General features: G+C 67.4%; 3 protein-coding genes across 6 annotated transcripts; all 3 read left to right on the top strand.

The window, feature by feature from the left end:
* Positions 1 to 159: 159 nt before the first annotated feature.
* On the top strand, positions 160 to 4,492 carry LOC140000885 (uncharacterized). The gene is made up of 4 exons (XM_072031899.1): positions 160 to 222; positions 2,512 to 3,155; positions 3,346 to 3,694; positions 4,369 to 4,492. Exons 1-3 carry the CDS (start codon positions 160 to 162, stop codon positions 3,647 to 3,649), a joined length of 1,011 nt encoding a protein of 336 aa, XP_071888000.1. The 3' UTR covers positions 3,650 to 3,694; positions 4,369 to 4,492.
* MFSD5 (major facilitator superfamily domain containing 5) lies at positions 3,502 to 6,285 on the top strand. Of its 3 annotated transcripts, XM_072031848.1 has the most exons (4): positions 3,502 to 3,641; positions 4,200 to 5,159; positions 5,250 to 5,343; positions 5,824 to 6,285. In XM_072031848.1, the coding sequence occupies exons 2-4, from the start codon at positions 4,234 to 4,236 to the stop codon at positions 6,073 to 6,075; spliced, it is 1,272 nt and encodes a 423-aa protein (XP_071887949.1). In that variant the 5' UTR covers positions 3,502 to 3,641; positions 4,200 to 4,233; the 3' UTR covers positions 6,076 to 6,285. The 3 variants fall into 3 exon arrangements, with proteins under 3 accessions (XP_071887949.1, XP_071887948.1, XP_038028621.2); XM_072031847.1 differs by having other exon boundaries at positions 4,200 to 5,343; XM_038172693.2 differs by lacking the exon at positions 3,502 to 3,641 and having other exon boundaries at positions 3,961 to 5,343.
* A 1,490-nt stretch (positions 6,286 to 7,775) lies between these two features.
* On the top strand, positions 7,776 to 18,888 carry ESPL1 (extra spindle pole bodies like 1, separase). Of its 2 annotated transcripts, none has more exons than XM_072031846.1 (31): positions 7,776 to 7,888; positions 8,600 to 8,687; positions 8,782 to 9,846; positions 9,960 to 10,064; positions 10,147 to 10,267; positions 10,437 to 10,573; positions 10,740 to 10,933; positions 11,041 to 11,283; positions 11,474 to 11,618; positions 11,715 to 11,856; positions 12,064 to 12,203; positions 12,290 to 12,424; positions 12,514 to 12,633; positions 12,803 to 12,974; positions 13,092 to 13,220; positions 13,300 to 13,456; positions 13,652 to 13,761; positions 13,912 to 15,158; positions 15,233 to 15,602; positions 15,709 to 15,867; positions 16,050 to 16,263; positions 16,399 to 16,580; positions 16,664 to 16,791; positions 16,867 to 16,989; positions 17,061 to 17,216; positions 17,290 to 17,463; positions 17,554 to 17,658; positions 17,781 to 17,890; positions 17,981 to 18,064; positions 18,136 to 18,300; positions 18,587 to 18,888. In XM_072031846.1, coding segments are annotated over exons 1-31 (6,624 nt in total). In that variant the 5' UTR covers positions 7,776 to 7,886; the 3' UTR covers positions 18,789 to 18,888. The 2 variants fall into 2 exon arrangements, with proteins under 2 accessions (XP_071887947.1, XP_038028617.2); XM_038172689.2 differs by having other exon boundaries at positions 17,778 to 17,890.
* Positions 18,889 to 18,923: the final 35 nt, after the last annotated feature.

Below are 18,923 nucleotides of genomic sequence, written 5' to 3'. Positions count from 1 at the left end.
CTACGCCCATGGCCAGGGGACGTCGGGGGGCACAGGACCTCGCACGAGGCCTTGTGGGGCTGGGGGGGTGTGCGCGAGAGTGTGCAAGCTCATGCACATGCCAGACCATGCACAGGTCCGTGAGTGTGCATGGGTGTGCAAGGCCACATGTGTGTGAGGATGGTGCACAAGTGTGGGGGCATGGATGTGTGCAAGGCTTTGCACTCTGGTGGTAGTGCAGAAGTGAGGGTGCACGTCTGTGAGCCCGCAGGAGCCCGTGTGGGCACGCACGAGTGTGCAAGCATGCCCACATGCAAGGCCACACAATGCACGATGCTGCACATGTGCATCACCATGCGTGAGCGTGCAGCTGTGCAGGACCACACACACAGAGCAATGCACACGCATGTGATCACGCACAAGCGTGTGCACACCCCTGCCGTGCCTTGCAGTGTGTGTGCTCTCTGCACGTTGCACACACACCAGGTGTGACCCCGGCACCAGCAGCCCCCCCTCACCCTCCTCACCCCCCCGGGTACCCAGGGGCAGTGCAGCCGCAATCTGCTTGGGGGCTGCCCCCCACGGAGCCCCCCCCCCCCCGGTGCTGCCCGGCTCAGCTCAGCACGGCCCCACGGGGCCTGGTGCTGCACGGGCAGCTGTGGCTTTGCACAGCTTTTGCACGGCTTTGCTCCGCTTTGCACGGCACGGCGGGGCTTTGCACGGCATTTCACGCCGCGTTGCAAAGCGCTGCAGGGCTTCACGTGGCATTGCACCACGTTGCACGGCCACGCACGGCTCCGCACGGCGTTGTGAGCGGTTTTGCACAGCTTTGCACGGCTCGCACGGCATCGCGTGCCTTTGCACGGCTTTACACGGCGTTGCACGCCTTTACACGCCCCCCCCGGGGGCCCGCCGAGGCGTGGCACGCCGCAGAGCTGGGGGGGGGCCGGCGGCACCTCCCGGCCCGGGGGCCCTGGCGCCGCAGCACGAACAAAGCCCCCATTGAGCTCGGGCGGCTCCAACCCAAATTGTTTCCATGACCACATCGCCCCCCCCTCCCTTCGGGGGGGTCCCCCCCATCCCCCCCCCTACCCGAGGCCCCGCGAGGAGGGGGAGGAGGGGCGTCAGCCACGCGCCTTGCACACGCGTGTGCAACAGCGGCAGCCGCGTGCCCGGGGGGGGGTCGGGCGTGGGCGAGTGTCCCGGTCCCAGGTCCCCGTGCCCCCCCCATGCCCCGTGTCCCCCCACCCCGATGTCCCCCCCATCCCCCGTGACGGGGCTGGGGGGGTGCCGCTGCCTCCCCCCGGCCCCGTGCACGCGTGGGAGCGCCCACGTGAACCCCCCCCCTTGCCCCCCCCCCCCCCCCCCGGCTGAGCCGGCTTTAGGCTATAAATACCCCACCGGCAGGGGGGGCAGCGCCATGGGGCTGGCGTGGCGCGGCCAGCGGCTCCGCAGCCCCCCTGTCCCCCCCAGTGCGCCCCCCCTGCTGCCCCCCCTGCTCAGCCCCCTGCCACCCCCCTTGTCACCCCCCCTGCTGCCCCCCCCCGTGTCCCGTCGCCCCCTGCTGCCCCCCCCCCTGCTGCCCCCCACTCTGCTGCCACCCCCCCTGCTGCCCCCCCCCCTGCTGCTGCCCCCCCCTCTGCTGCCACCCCCCCTGCTGCCCCCCCCGGGCTGCCCGTCGCCTTGCTGCCTCCCTTGTCACCCCCCCTGGTGCCACCCCCACCTGCTGCCGCCCCCCTTGTTGCCCCCCCCCCTGCCGCCCTCCTCCCTGCTGCCCCCTCCCCGCAGCCTGCCCCCGCTGCCCCCTCGGGTGCCCCCCCCCGCCCTGCCGCCCGCGGCTCAGCATCAAGTGAGGGGGCGCGGGGACCCCCCCCCGGGACCCCGGTGAGTGCGGGGGAAACTGAGGCACGGGCAGGGCGGGGGGGTGGAGGGCGTGCAAGGGGGGGGCGTTTGCACGGGGTTGGGGGGTGAGGAGAGCTGGGGGCGACTGCACAGGGCATGGGGCAATTGTGTGGGGGCTGGGACAACTGTGCAAGGTGTTTGCCCCCGGGGGGGGGCAGTTACACCAGGAGGAGGGCAGTTACACCAGGTTGGGGGTAGTTACACCAAGAGGGTGGGCAGTTACACCAGGTTGGGGGCAGTTACACCAGGAGGAGGGCAGTTACACCAGGTCGGGGCAGTTACACCAGGAGGGGGGCAGTTACACCAGGTCGGGGCAGTTACACCAGGTCAGGGCAGTTACACCAGGAGGGGGGCAGTTACACCAGGAGGGGGCAGTTACACCAGGAGGGGGGCAGTTACACCAGGAGGGGGGGCAGTTACACCAGGTCAGGGCAGTTACACCAGGAGGGGGGCAGTTACACCAGGAGGGGGCAGTTACACCAGGTCAGGGCAGTTACACCAGGAGGGGGGCAGTTACACCAGGAGGAGGGCAGTTACACCAGGTCAGGGCAGTTACACCAGGTCAGGGCAGTTACACCAGGAGGGGGGGCAGTTACACCAGGTCGGGGCAGTTACACCAGGTCGGGGCAGTTACACCAGGATGGGGGGCAGTTACACCAGGGGGGGCAGTTACACCAGGTCGGGGCAGTTACACCAGGAGGGGCAGTTACACCAGGAGGGGAGGCAGTTACACCAGGTCGGGGCAGTTACACCAGGAGGGGCAGTTACACCAGGAGGGGCAGTTACACCAGGAGGGGGGGCAGTTACACCAGGTCGGGGCAGTTACACCAGGAGGGGCAGTTACACCAGGAGGGGGGGCAGTTACACCAGGAGGGGCAGTTACACCAGGAGGGGGGGCAGTTACACCAGGAGGGGGGGCAGTTACACCAGGTCGGGGCAGTTACACCAGGAGGGGCAGTTACACCAGGAGGGGGGGCAGTTACACCAGGTCGGGGCAGTTACACCAGGAGGGGCAGTTACACCAGGGGGGGCAGTTACACCAGGAGGGGGGGCAGTTACACCAGGAGGGGCAGTTACACCAGGAGGGGCAGTTACACCAGGGGGGGCAGTTACACCAGGAGGGGGGGCAGTTACACCAGGAGGGGCAGTTACACCAGGAGGGGGGGCAGTTACACCAGGAGGGGCAGTTACACCAGGAGGGGGGGCAGTTACACCAGGGGGGGCAGTTACACCAGGAGGGGCAGTTACACCAGGAGGGGGGGCAGTTACACCAGGTCGGGGCAGTTACACCAGGAGGGGCAGTTACACCAGGGGGGGCAGTTACACCAGGAGGGGGGGCAGTTACACCAGGAGGGGCAGTTACACCAGGGGGGGCAGTTACACCAGGAGGGGGGGCAGTTACACCAGGAGGGGCAGTTACACCAGGAGGGGGGGCAGTTACACCAGGGGGGGCAGTTACACCAGGAGGGGCAGTTACACCAGGCCCAGGAGGGGCGGGCGGTGCCGAGCGACCCCGAGTGGAGCCGAACGGAGCCGAGCGCCTCCGACAGTCCCTGAGCGCTGCCACGTGATCTCATGCCACGTGACCTGGCGGCCACGTGGCGCGCGCGGCGAGCGGCTCGCCCCCTTCCTTGAGCCCGCGCATGCGCACGGCCACCCAGCATCACCCACTGCGGGCGGGGCGGGATCGGGGCCCTGGTCATGTGACGCACGCCAAGATGGCGGCGCCCACGGAGGCGGCCGGCGCCAAGCGGTAGCGGGTGCGTGAGAGGCGCCGGGTGCGCGGCCGCTCCCCCCCCCCGCAGAGGGGCAGGTGAAGGGGGGCGGGGGGGGGCTCTGGTGGTTTTGGGGGGGGGCCCTGGGGTACTTTAGGAGGGTTGCGGGGGGGCTGGGGGGTTAAGGGCTCTGGGGGGGGCCCTGGGGGGGCTCTGTGGGGCGGGGTCAATGGGAGGCTGTGTATGAGGGGGCCGGGGGGTGCACGGGGTGGGAAGGCGGGGCCGGGGAGGGGCATGGAGGGGGTGAACGGTGTGGGGGGGGCCTTTGGGGTGGAGGGGGCAGCGGGTTGGTGTTTGGGGTGGGGCAGCAGGGGCGTGCATAGGGAGGGGGGCTTGGGGGAGGGTCCATAGGGCGGGGGGGGGCAGCAGGGGGTGCGGGGCTCAGTCCCGCAGCCACCCAGGGGTGCGGAGGGTGGGGGGGGGGGCACCGTGTGCCCAGGCCGGGGCCTCCTCCTATGGCCCCCCAGCCCCCTGCCCATCCCAGGGGGGTTCCCCATCACCCACTTTGCCCCCCCAACTTTGTTCTCCCCCCACACCCTGCAGCCACCCCCGGGATGCCCGCGGGGCCGGGCGCGCCATGCTGCTCGCCGCCTACACCGCCCTCGCCCTGCTGCTGGCGGCGGCGCTGGGGCTGGAGCTGGCCGCCCGCCGCTCGCACCCCCCCGCCGCTGCCACCCCCCCCGGCGCCAACCCGGCTTTTGCCCGCTTCCAGCGGGGTTTCCTGCGCGGCTACCTGCCCGCGCTGGCTGCCGACTGGCTGCAGGGGCCGTACCTGTACAAGCTGTACCAGCACTACGGCTTCGTGGAGACGCAGATCGCCGTGCTGTACGTCTGCGGCTTCGCCTCCAGCGTCCTCTTCGGGCCCGTGGCCGCCTCGCTGGTGGACGCGCTGGGCCGCCGGGCGTCGTGCGTGCTCTTCTCGCTGACCTACTCGGCCTGCTGCCTCACCAAGCTGTCCCGCGACTACCTGGTGCTGGCGGCGGGCAGGGTGCTGGGCGGGCTGTCCACGGCGCTGCTCTTCTGCGCCTTCGAGGCCTGGTACGTCCACGAGCACGTGGAGCACCACGATTTCCCGGCGGAGTGGGTGCCTGCCACCTTCTCGCAGGCGGCCTTCTGGAACCACGTGCTGGCCGTGGGGGCCGGGGTGGTGGCCAACGCTGCGGCCGAGTGGCTGGGGCTGGGCCCGGTGGCGCCCTTCGTGGCGTCCATCCCGCTGCTGGTGCTGGCGGGCGCCGTGGCCTTGAAGGACTGGGACGAGAACTACGGCAAGAAGCGGGCGCTCGCCAAGAGCTGCGCAGACGGCCTGCGGCGCCTGGTGGCGGACCGGCGTGTGCTGCTGCTGGGCACCGTCCAGGCGCTCTTCGAGAGCGTCATCTACATCTTCGTCTTCCTCTGGACGCCCGTGCTGGACCCCCACGGGCCACCGCTGGGCATCGTCTTCTCCAGCTTCATGGCGGCCAGCATGGTGGGCGCCTCGCTGTACCGCCTGGCCGTGTCCCCGAGGTACCGCCTGCAGCCCGTCCACGTGCTCTCGCTCTCCGTCCTCGTGGGCTTTTTCTCCCTCTTCATGCTCGCCTTCTCCACCAACCCCAGCCAGGAGAGTCCAGCCGAGTCCTTTGTGGCCTTCCTGCTCCTCGAGCTCTCCTGTGGGCTCTACTTCCCTGCCATGGGCTTCCTGCGGCGCAAGGTGCGAGAAAAATCTCAAATCATTTTCTTCAGACAGGCTCTTCTGTGCAGCTATTTTATTTGCGCTTGCAGCGGTGGCTGTCCTGCCAATTAGGAGTGCATTTTAGTTAACAAAGCCTAACCTTTTATTCCCTATTCCCCGATACCCCATTACCTCCCCTGTTTCCTCGTGGCTGAGTACCGCAGGTTCACAAGCTGCTTGACACTCCTCTATACCATACATCTACCATTTTTCTTGTTTTCAACCCTTGCATTTCTCCTTTCCTACGTTTGGAGAACTTAGGATCTTTGTTTCACTGTTCCCATGCTGCTCATCCTGTTTGTCTCAAGCTTCCACCTTATTTTGGAACAGCGAGGTCTTCCACTGTCCACTTATCTGCTTCTGCTTCTCTGCTTCTCCATGTTATAACTCCACAACTCCCCTGGGGCACAGATAAGGAATTCTCTACTGCAAAAAAACATGGCTTTGTTTCTCACAAAGGCGATCCCGGAGAAGGACCGGCCGGGGGTGACGAACTGGTGCCGTGTCCCGCTCAACCTGCTGGCCTGCCTGGGGCTGCTGCTTCTGCACGGCGCCGACCACGGGCCCGGCACCCGCAGCATCTTCTCCGCCTGCTGCGGCCTCATGCTGCTGGCGCTGCTCGCCGTCGTCGGCCTCTTCTCCGTCGTCCGCCACGACACCGAGCTCCGGCTGCCACTCCCCCAGGGCCAGCCCGACGCCCCCGAGCTGTGATGCGGGAGGGGGTCCCGGGGGTGCCGTGGTGACCGAGGGGGAAAGCCCCCCCGGCTGGTGACCCCTGTGGTGCCCCCACCCTGGCGTCCTGCCGGGGACGGCACTGGAAGCACACAGGGACGGAGCGCCGCAGGGTGAGGGCCCCCTGCGCACCCCTTCGCCCCTCACCTTCTCTTCTTTTTCAATAAAATAAAGCGTTTCTGCACGTGCTTTCCCTGCGTGAGAGCCATTCCGTAGCCAGTAATGGGCTGAGGCGAGGCTCTCAGCGAAGCTGGGGTTTTGTTCACGGTGCTGGGCAGTCCCCAGGCAGGAGTGCCCCTGCTGGGCACACAGCACGGTTTGTCGGTTGCTTGACTTTCTTTCACAGAATCCAAGAATATCCCGAGTTGGAAGGGACCCACGGTGAGGAGGCTGGAGAACAAATCTTATGAGGAGCAGCTGGGGGAGCTGGGGTTGTGCAGCCTGGATATGGGAAGCTCAGGGGTGACCTTATTGCTCTAGAGGTACCTTAAAGGAGGCTGTAGAGAGATGGGGGTTGGTCTATTCTCTGCCCAGCCCCCCTGGAATTGCTCAGCATGACCCCAGATTGTCACAGGAAGCACGGCCACAAGCACGACAGACACCAGTCCGGCCAGATCATGCTCCATTTTAGTGCCCGAATAGCCTCACTTTTCGAGTGATCTTAACGGGGGCAGACAGCGTCTCACACAGGATTATCAGGCAAAAGCACTCAGCCAAACAACTGCACGAAAACAACCCCACCTGTTGTGATTAGCAGTCACGCAGACCTTGTCCTTGACAAAAACAAATCCCTCACCACCGGATGGTACGGAATACCCCTTTGGCCAGGTGGGGTCTGCTTGGCCTGTCCTGGCTCTGGCCCCCCCCAGCTCCTGCTGCACCCCCAGGCCCAAAACGCGGCACCCTGACAGCTGCTGGGGGGGACGTGACGCCTGTCCTGGCTGAAAGCAGGGCACTGGGTGCTCCAGGCCCACAGCCTGCCCACTGCCCACAGGCAACGCACGGCCTTCGGTTGCCGGCCTGTCAGGTGTCAAATTTGACTTTTTGCAAGCGGTGGGGGGGTGAGGTGGGCTGGGAGGGGGGTGAGGGGGTGCTGGTGCTCACAGCCCCACACCCCCCCAGTTTACAGCCCTGCCACAGCCCCTGCAGCTTGGGGGCAGTTCCCAGAACCGCTCCGCGGCCCCCTCAGCGCTCACAGCTCCCCCCAGACCCCCCCAAACGCCCTCCCCAGCTCCCCCCCTCAGGTCTTAGGGCCCCCAACCCACCCCCCCCGGGTCTGCTCACATGCCCCCCACCAAGCCTCAAGCCCTACACCCCTCCGGAGCCCCAAAGAACCCCCCCCCCAGCCCCGCCTCAGAGCCCCCTCCCAAGCCACAAGGGCCACCCCCGGACCACCTCTCAGAGGGCCCCCCTCTCCGCGAGCCCCTCCCTTAGGCCCTTAGGCACCCCCCCAACCCCTCAAACTCCCCCCCCATTGCAGGGGTCCTCACCTGCCCCCCCTTTGCATGGGGTCCCAGTTTGCCCCCCCAGTTACACAGGGTCCCTACACGCCGCCCCCCCCGCTTACACAGGGCCCTTCCGGGCCTTCCCCGGTTCCGTGGGGTCCATACACGACTCCCCCTTACACGGGGTCCCCCCCCGCCCCCCGCCGCGCGCATCCGCGGAGCCGTTACGGGACTACAAGTCCCGGCGTGCCCCGCGCGGGGCGCCCCGCCCTCACTGGCCGCGGCGCGGGGATTTGGACGGGGCGCGCGGCGGGACCGCGGCTCTGCCTGCGAGAAGCGATAGCGATGTGCGAGTGGGCGCGGGGGGGAGCGGGCTAAAATAAGGGCGGGGTGGGGACTCGGGGGAGGCTGCAGGGACTCGGGGGGGGGGGCGGGGGGCTGCAGGGACTCGGGGGGGCCCTGCAGGGCGTCGGCGGGGCCCAGGGACTCGGCGGGGGGCTGGGGGTCCGGGGGGGTCCCTGCAGGAGCTGGGAGGGAGCAGAGGGGCTGGGGGGCCGAGGGACTCTGGGGGGTCTGCAGGGACTCGGAGGGGTCCGAGGGGCCAGAGGGGGGCTGGGGGAGGCTACAGGGACTCGAGGGGGGCCGGGGGGCACTGCAGGGACTCGGGGGGGGTCGGGGGGGGGGCTGGGGGGCTGCAGGGACTTGGGGGGCTGGGGGGTCCCTGTAGGGACTCGGGAGGGGCTGAGGGGCCCTGCAGAGACTCGGGGGGTTGAGGAGCGGGGGGGCGAGGGGCCGGGGGGTGGCTGGGGGGCTGCAGGGACTCAGGGGGGCCCAGGGACTCAGAGGGGGGCGGGGGGTACTGCAGGGACTTACTTGGGGGGGTCGAGGGGCTGGAGGGGGGCTGAGGGACTCGGGGGGCTGGGGGGGCTCAGGGGGTCCTGCAGGGCCTGGGGGTGGGAGTGAGGGGTGGGGGGGCGCTCTGTAGGCCTCTTTGGAGACTGGGGTGGTGTGGGGCTGTGAGCACCAGCACCCCCTCACCCCCCCCCGCCACCCCCCAGGGCTGACATGAAGCACCTCGAGGGCACTGATTTTGTGGCGCATACGGCCAGTAGGGAGGGCACAGAGGCGCTGCTGGCGGAGCTGTCGGTGAGCTGCGGGGGGGGCACCCGGTGCTGCACGAGGGCTGGGATCCCCTGCTGGGGGGCCAAAACTCTCTTTCCCTCTCTCCCCCCGACTCCAGAAGAGTCTTTCCTGTCCCCGGAGGCCGCCGGCCACCTCACAGAACTTGGTGTGCGACCAAATCTTGCGAGCCTGCGTGCAGCGCCTGGGCGAGCTGGGGGGGGAGCCGAGGGGGAAGCCGGGGAGCGAGCCGGGGGGCCGCCTCGACCACGCCGCCAGCTTGCTGGGGCTGGCCGAGGTGGCCTTCAGGGGCTACGTGGCCTCGGAACCTGCCCTGTCATCCCCCTTCTACCTGGAGAAGATCCTCTACCACCTCCTGCGCAACGCGGCCGCGGGGGGCTGCGGCACCGCTTGCTTGCGAGCAGCCCAGCTCCTCCTCGTCCGCCTGCGCACCCTCCGGCCCGTCGGCCCCCCCTGCAAAGACTTCACGTCCATCGCCCAGTACGCCTTCCTCGTGCTGTGGAAGCAGGCAGATGGCCTGGGGGGCCGCCTGCAGGCCCTGCACTTCCTCCTGCTGCTGGAGAACGAGGAGGCCGCCGTGCTGCCGCTGGAGCCGCCCTTCTTCACCTCGCGGACCGCGCGCCAGGCATCCGCCGCCATCCTCTCCGAAGCCCCCCGTGTGCCTGTCTCGGCCTCACGGAGCCGGTGCTTCGCGGCCTGCCTCCTCACCCTGCGCCAGGACGCGCCGCGACCCCCCGGCCTGCCGCAGGCCTTCTGCTGCTTCGAGCTGGCGCTGGAGCAGTGCCGGCAGCTCTGCAGGGCTGGCTGCTACAGCGAGGCGGAGGCGGCGGCGGAGGACGCCCGCCGCTTCTTGCACGGCTCTAGGGTGCCGCTGGGTGAGCCCCTGAACCTCCTGGAGGCCGCGGTGAGGCTGAGCCGGGTGCTGGCCGAGGGCTTGAGGCCGGCGGAGCCCCATCTCTCGCAGGCGGCGGCGGCGCTGGGCGGCGCGGCCGAGGCCTCGGAGCGTCTCCTGCGGCTGCTGGCCGAGGGCTGCCAGCTGGTGGCGGCGCCCCTGGGCGAGCACAGCAAGAGGAGCCCGCGGCAGCCCTTGAGCCGCGAGGACGTGCTCGGCCTCTGCGCCTTCGTGGAGGGGCACTGCCATGTCCTCGGCCTGCTGCTGCAGAGGGTGAGGCTTTGGGAGCAGGGCTAGCGCTTAATGAGGGTCCCCCCGCTAATTGGAGTGGGGGGGGGGGCAGTAACATTGCCAGGGGCTGCGTGGTCACCTCCTGCCCTCTGCAGGTTCCCCCCGACGGCACGAAGCAGAGGCTAGCGCTGAAGCAGCTGCTCTTCCAGAGCCTCCAGCTCTTCACCAACATGGCGTGCGACACCTTCCAGTGCTCCCAGGTACCGGTAGCAGCAGGGATGGTCCCTGGGGGGTCCCCAGGGGCATTTCCGCAGTCCCTGACAGCCAGCGTGTCCCCTGCAGGCGGCCGGGTGGTCGGAGCTGGAGCGGCTGACATCGGGCTGCCGGGGCATTGTGGCCCGGATGCTGGAGGCGCTGGAGGGGCTCCCTGACACCAAGCAAGCCAAGCACCTCGATGCCACCGGTCAGTGTCCCCTTGCGCAGCTCGCTGCCGGCCCCTCAGAGGTGTTTTGGGCGGCACCGATGGGGGAGAGGGTTCCTCGGCCACCTGCGGCGCCTGGCTGGGGTGAGGAAGATGGGGGGCACTTGGAATTTGCAGCACATCTTTAACGGTTCTCTCCTCCCTGCGACAGCATTGTGCACATTTAAGCTGGCCTACATCTTCTACAACCAGAACCTTCACGAGGAGGCCAGCTCCATCTCCGAGCTCTTCTGCCGGATGCTGGAGACGACAGACTGTTACAAATACCCCGAGATCCCCCACGAAAGGGTGAGCGGAGTCCTGCCGTTCTCGGCCCAAAGGGGGCCGAAGGCTCTGAGCTGTGGCCCGGTGCCGGGGGAGTGAAGGAGCAGCTGGGGAGTGGCTGGCTTCCCCCCGGGGGGGGCTCGGCAGGCAGCCTGGGCGCTGAAGCCGCTCCTCTGCGCTCTTCCCGCAGCTGCACAGATGCTTCAGGCTGCAGGTGGAGAGCTACCGAAAGCTGGGCCGGCTGGAGAGCGCCCTGGCCTCCACCGTGCAGTGGCTGGTGGCGCTGCGGGGCCGCCTCGGGGAGCTGCTGGCCGAGCCCGTCTTCCTCTGGGTCCGAGTGAAAACCGACGCCGTGAAGCATGGAGCTGAGGAGCTGCGGCTGAGGTGAGGGAAGCCTGGCGCTGCCCCACACAAGGGGGTGCCTCAGGGGGCTCTCACAAAGCCCTATTGCCGAGCCGGGCTTCACTCAGAGCCCCCCCCCGCTCGCCCAGGACCCTGAAGGAAGCCTTGGAGGGGCGCTGCCTGGATGCAGAGACCTTGGTGGCCATGCTCTTCGAGGAGCTGAAGGCGTACAAGACCATCCCTGCCAACACGGGGCAGGAGCGCTACAACGTCCTCTGCGACCTGCTGGAGATCTGCTCGGAGGAGAGCGGCCGCCTGCACGAGCGCGCCGTCGGCTTGATGGAGCTGGCGCAGCTCCTGTGCTACCACAAATCCACCTGGCAGACGGACTGGTGAGCGCGCTGCCACGCCTGCGAGCCCCTCCTCCGTCCCTGCGGGCCCCCCTGGGGGGGGCTCTTGAGGGCCCTCGGCAAGGTTTAAGGGTCTGGGGTCCTGGCTGTTTCGGGTGCTGGTGATGCCCGCTCCTCCTCTTCAGGTGCATTTTGGGGTGGAAGGCTGTGTTTTAACCCCTCTCTCTGACAGCTCTGCACTGGACTCGGTGCACAAAGCCTTGCGGCTGTTGGAGGCGGTGCCCAGGAGTGCCCAGAACCAGGAGCAGCTCCTTGATGACCGGGCACAGGCTCTGCTCTGGCTCTACATCTGCACGCTGGAGTCCAAGCTGGAGGAGGTGCGTGGGGAGACATGACCCCGCAGCTGCTGGGGGGTGTCCCCGGGGGGCCCGCAGTGCCCCCCAAGCGTCACTGCCGCCTTTACCCTGCCGCAGGGCATGGCGAGGGAGCAGAGAGCCAAGGCTCAGGGGCAGAAGAACCTGGACGACTTCAAGCCAAACGACCTCGACTACGAGGCGGGGCCGCAGGAGACGTTCCTGTACGAAGGCATCTTCTTCAACCTGGCGACAGAGTCGGGTGAGCGTGGCGGGTTCAGGCTGTTGGTGCAGCAGAAAAGGCTCCTCCGGAGCACCCAGTTTTGGGGTGGGAGCGGGGTTCCCCTCTGTGGGTCGACCTGGTCGGCAGCTACGCACCACTCAGGGGAGGTGTGGGGAGGGAAGGGCCGGCTGGGAGATGCCTGCCCGTGTCCTGGTGCCGCTGCTGAGCCCCGTGGCGTGCCCTCAGCCCGCTCCGAGAGCCTGGACGAAGCCTTGGCCCTGTGGAAGCAGCTCCTGGCCTCCGAGGGCGTCCCAGTCGTGCGCAGCCCTGAGCAGACCGTGGCCTCCCTGCACATCATGGCGGCTCTCTATAGGCTGATGGCCAAGGTAGCATTGCTGGGGCTGCCCAGGGGGGCAGCGGCCTCCCCCCAGCATTGTCCCTCGACGCACCCGTGGGTTTTTCTCCCCCCCAGCCTTTGCAAGCCATAGAGAGCTACCTGCTGGTCCGAGCCCTGTGCCGCGCGCTTGGGGACAGGCTGGGCATGGCCGGCGCCCTCTGCCAGGTCACCAAACTGCTCCTCCAGCTCGAGTGCCACAGCTACGCCGAGGCAAGGCCAGCAGGGGAGCAGCGGGGAGGGAGGGCAGCTCGGCTGCTCCCCACAGCCCCAGCCCTCACGCCGGCTTGTTTGGCTTCCAGCTCTTCCTGGCGGAGACAGAGTCCTGCTTGCAGGACGCCGACAGCAGCAGCGATTCCTACCTGCTGCTGCAGCAAACCTGCCTGGTGCTCCGCAGCCAGATGTGCTGCGCCAGCAACCGGGTGAGTCTTCCCAGAAACCCTTTTCTGCCTCGTGTGTGGTGTTAGGGGGCAAGAGGAGACCTTGGCAGCTCTGTCTGCGATTTTGCTGGTGGCCTGTGCCCACGTTAGCCCCAAAGATGCTCCACGCGGTGACCGGTGCCTCTTTTCCCTTCTCTGCTGCCTCCTGCAGGTCGAGGAGGGCCTTGCCCTCCTGCTAGAGGTGCTCCAGAACCCGGCTCTGCAGAAGGCGGCCAAGGTGTGGTACATGCTCAGAGCACAAGTCTTGCAACTCACTGCTCTCTACCTCAGCCTGCCACCCAGCCGCCTCTCGCCAGAGCTCAGGCAGCGCATCTCCACGCAGGGTGAGCCGCTGGAGCCCTGCATAAGCGTGGCTGTCCCCTGAAACAGCCCCATTTGATTGGGGGCTGGGGGTGGGTGCTGGGGGGACAGCCCCGTCACCCACGGCCGTCCTGGTGCAGGGCCGAAGACCCCTGAGGCGGCTCTGGATGAAGCCTACAAGCTCTTCCGCAGCATCCTCCTCCTCCTGGTGGGCAGCGACGTGCTGGGCTCCCAGAAGCCGGCTGCAGAGGCACAGTTCGTGGATTGTGGTGAGGCACCGGTGACATGGGTGCATCCCCCCCTAGGGGGGAGCAGTGCAGGTCACCAGCCCCGTGTCCTGCGGCGCAGGGGACAACGTGCTGCAGAAGTGGCAGATGCTGGTTGAGTTGCTGAGCTGCATGGAGTGCCTGGTGGCCCTGCTCGGCCGCGCCGAGGTGGTGTGCAGGGCCAAAGCCTTCTGCCTGGAGGGTATCAGGCTGGCCACGAGGCTGCAGGCGAGCCGGTGGTGAGTGACCGTGGGATGGCTGGGGGTGGGGGCGGCTGTGGCACTGGTCCTGGCCCCAGGGGGCTACCTGGTGGCCCCGGGGGGCTCCCTGGTGGCAGTGTCCTTGCCAGCTCACCCACGAGCTCATTCCCTGGTGCACGGCGCTGGAGCTGTGGCAGCGGGGGGGCTCTGAGGGCTGTCCTCCCCCCTTCCCAGGTGCGTTTCCTTCCTGGTGCTGAAGGCGCAGCTGGAGCTGCAGCAGAACGACCTGGAGCTGAGCCACGTGGACCTGCAGCGGGCGCTGTTCCTGCTGGAGTCCGGCACCGGTGAGTCCTGGCTCCAGGCTGGGAGCGGGGCTGGGAGCAGGGTGAGCCCCCGGCCGTGCTGGTGGAGCTGCAGCCAGGGCCCTCCTGGGCAGTAGAAGCTGTGGGTGGCACCAGCAGCCCGCACTCCTTCTCCAACTGCTCTGCCTGCAGAGTTTGACACCGCCAAGGAGCAGCGAGGCCCCAAGAAGATCCTGCCCAGGAAGGGCAGACTGGAGGGCAGGAGGCGGCAGGAGTCCAGCTCTGAGCCCCCCGGGGAGGACGAGGGATTCCTGAAGGGCCCCGCACTGGAATTTGTGGCCGTGGTGAGCAGGCAGGAGAAGGCGGCCGCGCTCTGCTCCTCTCCGCAGCTGGAAACCAAGCCGAGGAGGAGGCTGGACTTCCTTGCCCACCCTGCTGCCTGCCCCTGCTGCCTCTGCTCTGACCTGGCCCTCTCGGCCCTCTGCCTCCGCTGGCTGCTTGCCTGTGCCCAGGGCGAGCTGGCAGCGGGCAGTACGGCCGAGGGGCTGGGCCTGCTCCTGGCCACCCTGCGGCGTTGCGGCCCTGTGGCCGCTCGCTTCTCCACCTTGCTGCAGGACAAGCTGGGCAGCGGCAGAGACGCTCCGACGCTGGGGCTGCTGGATGACCTGGTGGCCACCGGCTACGCCACGCTGGCCCTTCACAGCCTGGCCAGCCCCCAGCCCGAGAGGGAGCTGCTGGAGCAGCTGGAGGCCGGTTTGTCCTTCGTGGCCTCCTGCAGACCCCACCTGCCCAGCCTCGAGGTCTCAAGGGCCAGCCTCCTGCTTGCCAAAGCCACGGTCACCATTTGCCGCCTGGCCACCAAGTGCGGTGGCTCCATGGCCTCCGTCTTCCCCGCTGCTTGGGCTCAGCAGCCGCTCCCCCCAAGTCCCACCAAGAAGAAGGCTCAGCCCCGGAGGGGCAGCAGCGAGGTGGCGCCGGCAGCGTCCTCGCTGCCCAAACCCAAAGCGACGAAGACCCCGAGAGCCAAGTTCCCAGCTGGGGTGGATGCCGCCCAGGCCCCCGCGCTCAGCAACTCCAAGGCTGAGCCGGCGGTGGCGCCTCGCACCCTGCGCCCCAGAGCCTGTCCCCCCACCAGGACCCGTGCCCAGGGGGGCGCAGCAGCCCCCATGCCCAGACCCAGAGTGAAGAACCAGAGAGCGAAGCCCCTGGCCGCGGCGGGGGCCACCAACACCTGTGCTTTGGGCAACTCTGACGCTGAGGTGTCCTCCGTTGTGCTCCTGCCGGCGGCCGTGCCCAGCAGCCTGCACCAGGTCTGTACCCCCACCAAGGCACGGGGCCGGGGGGCTCCCTTCACTGTGTTCAAAGATGCCTCGCCGCCGCTCAGCAAGACCCAGCTCCTGAAGGCGCCCAAAGCCCAGAGGTCGAGGTCTCACCTGCCGGTAAGCGGGGAGGGAGGCGAAGTGGCCCCAAGAGGCAGCTGCAGCCTTGCCACATCCCCGTCCCGCCGCTGCAGGTGCTGTTCAGCGATGACAGCGACGCTGAGGATCCCGAGCCGGGGGCGACTCCGGCGAGCGGCAGAAGCCAGGCTCCCAGCCACAGGTCGCTGCAGTCAGCATCCCACTGCCGGAGAGTTCTGCTCCCTACGCTGGAGGGCTGCCAGCTGAGCTCCTCGGAGGGCAGCAGCAGCAGCGCCCAGCCCCGGAGGGGGCACAGGGCTGCGGGCACAGAGGAGAAGAGGCAGCAGGTGACCCGCAGGGCTCCAGCCAGGAGAGCCAAGGAGGAGCGGGGGCTTCTGAGAACCATCGAGGAGGATAAGGAAAACAAGGAGCTTGACAACAGCTTCGAGCTCTCGCAATCCTGCGAGGAAGAAGAGGGAGCCGCAGGTGAACTGTGGAACAAGGGCTTGCTGGGAGCCTTCAAGTGCCCTAAGCTGTCACCTCACTGCTGTCCCCAGCCCTGGGGACCAAACGGCTCCGTCTCTCCCCACAGGCAGCATCCAGCCGCCCCGGCGCAGGCAGGAGGTTGCGGATGGGAAGCACGAGGTGCTGCAGCGCAAGGCCACCGAGCACGTCCCGGCGGGGGGGAGGCCGGGCAGCGGGAACCCCCTGTGCCTCGATGCCCTCACCACTGCCCTGCAGGCTGTGGAAGGTGAGCGGGAGTGGGGAACCGCGGGGTGGGAAGAGGCAAATGGCAACGCTGGGGCCACCTCTGCTGAAGCGTGTCTTAAAAGGGCAAAAACCCTCCAAGTGGAGGGGAGAGCAGCAGAGGGAGAGGCAAGGTGGCCATGTGCTCGCTGCCTGATCCTGGTGGTGTTTCTTTGCCCCTTCCAGATGTTTCCTTGCTGGACACTGCCTGCGGGTTCCTGAAAGCTGCCTTCAACTGCATCAGCCACTGCCCGCCTGGCACGCTCTACAGCCAGCTCTGCCAGCTCCTGGCTCTGGCCACGGGCGACCAGGACCCCGTCTCCACTGCCTATCTGCTGTCCGAGTCTGTCTCCATCACCATGCGCCATCAGCTGCTCAGCGTCATCCACAAGAAGCTTCAGTAGGTTTTGTGCCTCCCTGCCTCTGTTGCTGGAGCTTTGCTGAGAAGGGAAAGGGGCTCAGCCAAACCTAGAGCCCTGGAGGGCTTGGTTTGGAGCAACGTTCCCCCCCCCCCCCCCCACCTCTCCCTCTGCAGCAAACTGAAGAAGAAGTCGGCAGCAGCTGCGGCTGAGCAGCTCCAAGGGCTCTCCCTGCAGGATGCTCCCTCGCGCGTCCATCACCTCACTGAGCTCCAGAACCTCTTCAGCTTCAGCCCCACGGGTCTGGGGCCCCAGGAGCTCAACAGCTTCAGAGAGCAGCTGCAGCAGATCCCTGCAGGTGAGGGCTGATCCAAGTGGAGCCCCGGAGGGTGCTGCCTGATGCCTTGGCCTCTCCTGAAGGTCTGGGGGTGACTTTTTCAGGAGTGACCATCTGTGTGCTGACCCTCATGAGCATCCAGCCCTCCTCCATGGGCGACACGCTGCTGCTGACACGGTTGGAGAGGGGCAGCACTCCCATCACCATCCACATCCCGACCGCGCTCACCAAGGTGAGGGAAGGGCTAGAAGCGTGGAGCAGCTGGGATGAGCCTGGAGCTGGGCTCACGGCTCCCTTCCTCCCCCAGGCCCCGCTGAGCTCAGTGCTGAGTGACTTCGACACCATCCAGAAGGAGCAGAAAGAAACCATCAGCTGCACCAACAAGCGTGAGTGGTGGCTGTGCCGCTCCGAGCTGGACCGCAGGATGAAGGTAGGCAAGAGGCACCCCCCATGCCTGGGGGGAATGCTTGGACCCCCCTGTGACTCTGTCCTCTCTCGCAGAGCCTCATCGACACCCTGGAGACGGAGGTGCTGGGCTGCTGGAAGGGAGTGCTGCTCCCCGCCAGCCAGGAGCCTGCGCTGGCCAAGGAAGCTGCCCACCTCTTTGCCCAGCTCCGTCCCTGCGGCTGGCGGGGCTCGGACCCGGCGCTGCTCAAGGTGCTGAGCTCCCCAGGCTGGGGCAGGGCACAGGGGGAGCTCTGCCTTGGCTCACGCCTGCCCCTTGCCGCAGGTCCTGCTCAACGCTGCTCCCCTCCTCACCCCTGCCGACGTGCGAACCCTGGCCGCAGGGCTGTGCCCTTCGCAGTCCTGCAACAAAGCGCAGCTCCTCCTGCAAGAGGCCCTGGAGAAGCAGAGGAGCCACGTCTGGGCACCTGGCGGCTCCCTCGTCCTCGTGCTGGATAAAGTGAGAGCCTGCCCGTGCTGCTTCTCCCTCAGCTCGGACAGTCACTCTCGCTCACGCCTTCCTTTCTTCCTCCTCCTCTTCCCTGCACAGCACCTCCAGAAGCTGCCCTGGGAGAGCATGGCGTGCCTGCGTGCCGTGCCTGTCACCCGCCTCCCGTCCCTGCGCTTCCTCCTGAGTTACAACCTGGCACCGAGGGTGAGTGGAAGGGGGGCACCCTGGCTCTGCCGCGGGGCTTGGGACCCCAGAGGCTGGTGCTGGGCTGGGGCTGACTCGTGATTTTTGATTTCTTTTTTCCCTTCCTCCTCCCCCCTCAGCAGGCAGGCTCTGTGCTGCGCTGCGGTGTCAACCCCACCAGCACCTTCTACGTCCTCAACCCCCAGAACAACCTCCCGAGCACCGAGGAGTGCTTCCGCAGCTGGTTCGAGAGGTGAGGAGGAACGGGGGCGCACAGAGCGGGGAGGAGGGGGGTCCATGCTCCCTCCCCCCTTTCTATGACTTCTCCCCTCCTTTCCTGCAGCCAGCAGGGCTGGAGCGGGGTCACAGGAGCCATCCCCAGCCAGGAGCAGATGCAGGCAGCGCTGCTGGAGCACAACCTCTATATGTGAGTGCCCGTGGCCGTGTGGGGCTGCGCTATCGCGCTCACCCTGCTCACCCTGCTCCTGTTCCTGGCAGCTACCTGGGGCATGGGGCGGGTGCCCGCCTGCTGGACGGGACAGACATGGCCCAGCTGGACTGCAACGCCGTGGCCCTGCTCTTCGGCTGCAGCAGCGCTGCGCTGGCCGTGCGTGGCCGCCTCGAGGGCTCCGGCATCGTCCTCAAATACATCCTGGCCGGCTGGTGAGGCGGGGAGAGAGGGGGGTGGCTTTTGGGGGGCAGACGGAGTCTTCGCCCCATCCCCTTCTTGCCTTCTTTTTACCCCATCCCCACCTCCCTGCTTCTTATTGCCCCCCTCCCCTGCCTTTTCCCTGTGCTGGTAAGCAGTGAGTGTTCTCCTTGTCCTCCTCTCACCCCCCATTCTTTCCCTCTGCCTGACCTCGTGCATGAGACGCAACCGGGGGTGTGTGTGTGTGTGTGGCACCCAGCCCTGCTGGCCCTAACCCCCCCTTTTTTTTTTTTTTCCCAGCCCCCTCTTCCTGGGCAACCTGTGGGACGTGACTGATCGTGACCTTGACCGCTATACCCAGGCGCTGCTGCAGGGCTGGCTGCGGGCAGGCTCCGGTGCCCCCCTCCTGCACTATGTGGCCCAGGCCCGCCAAGCCCCCCGCCTCAAGTACCTCATCGGGGCTGCCCCCGTCGCCTATGGCCTGCCTGTGTGCCTGCAGTGAGAGCTGGCGCCCCCCCTGCTTCCTGTTCTTTTAATTAGTTGGATTTTAAATAATTCCCCCTGGTTTGATGTCCTGAGCTAATAAATCTTTTCCCCTTCAACATGGGTGGTGTGCGCTTGTACCACGAGCTGGGAA

Source organism: Anas platyrhynchos, chromosome 34 (assembly GCF_047663525.1).
Source record: "Anas platyrhynchos isolate ZD024472 breed Pekin duck chromosome 34, IASCAAS_PekinDuck_T2T, whole genome shotgun sequence".
In the NCBI taxonomy this organism is placed as follows: domain Eukaryota; kingdom Metazoa; phylum Chordata; class Aves; order Anseriformes; family Anatidae; genus Anas; species Anas platyrhynchos.
This window is presented reverse-complemented; position numbering and strand designations above follow the sequence as displayed.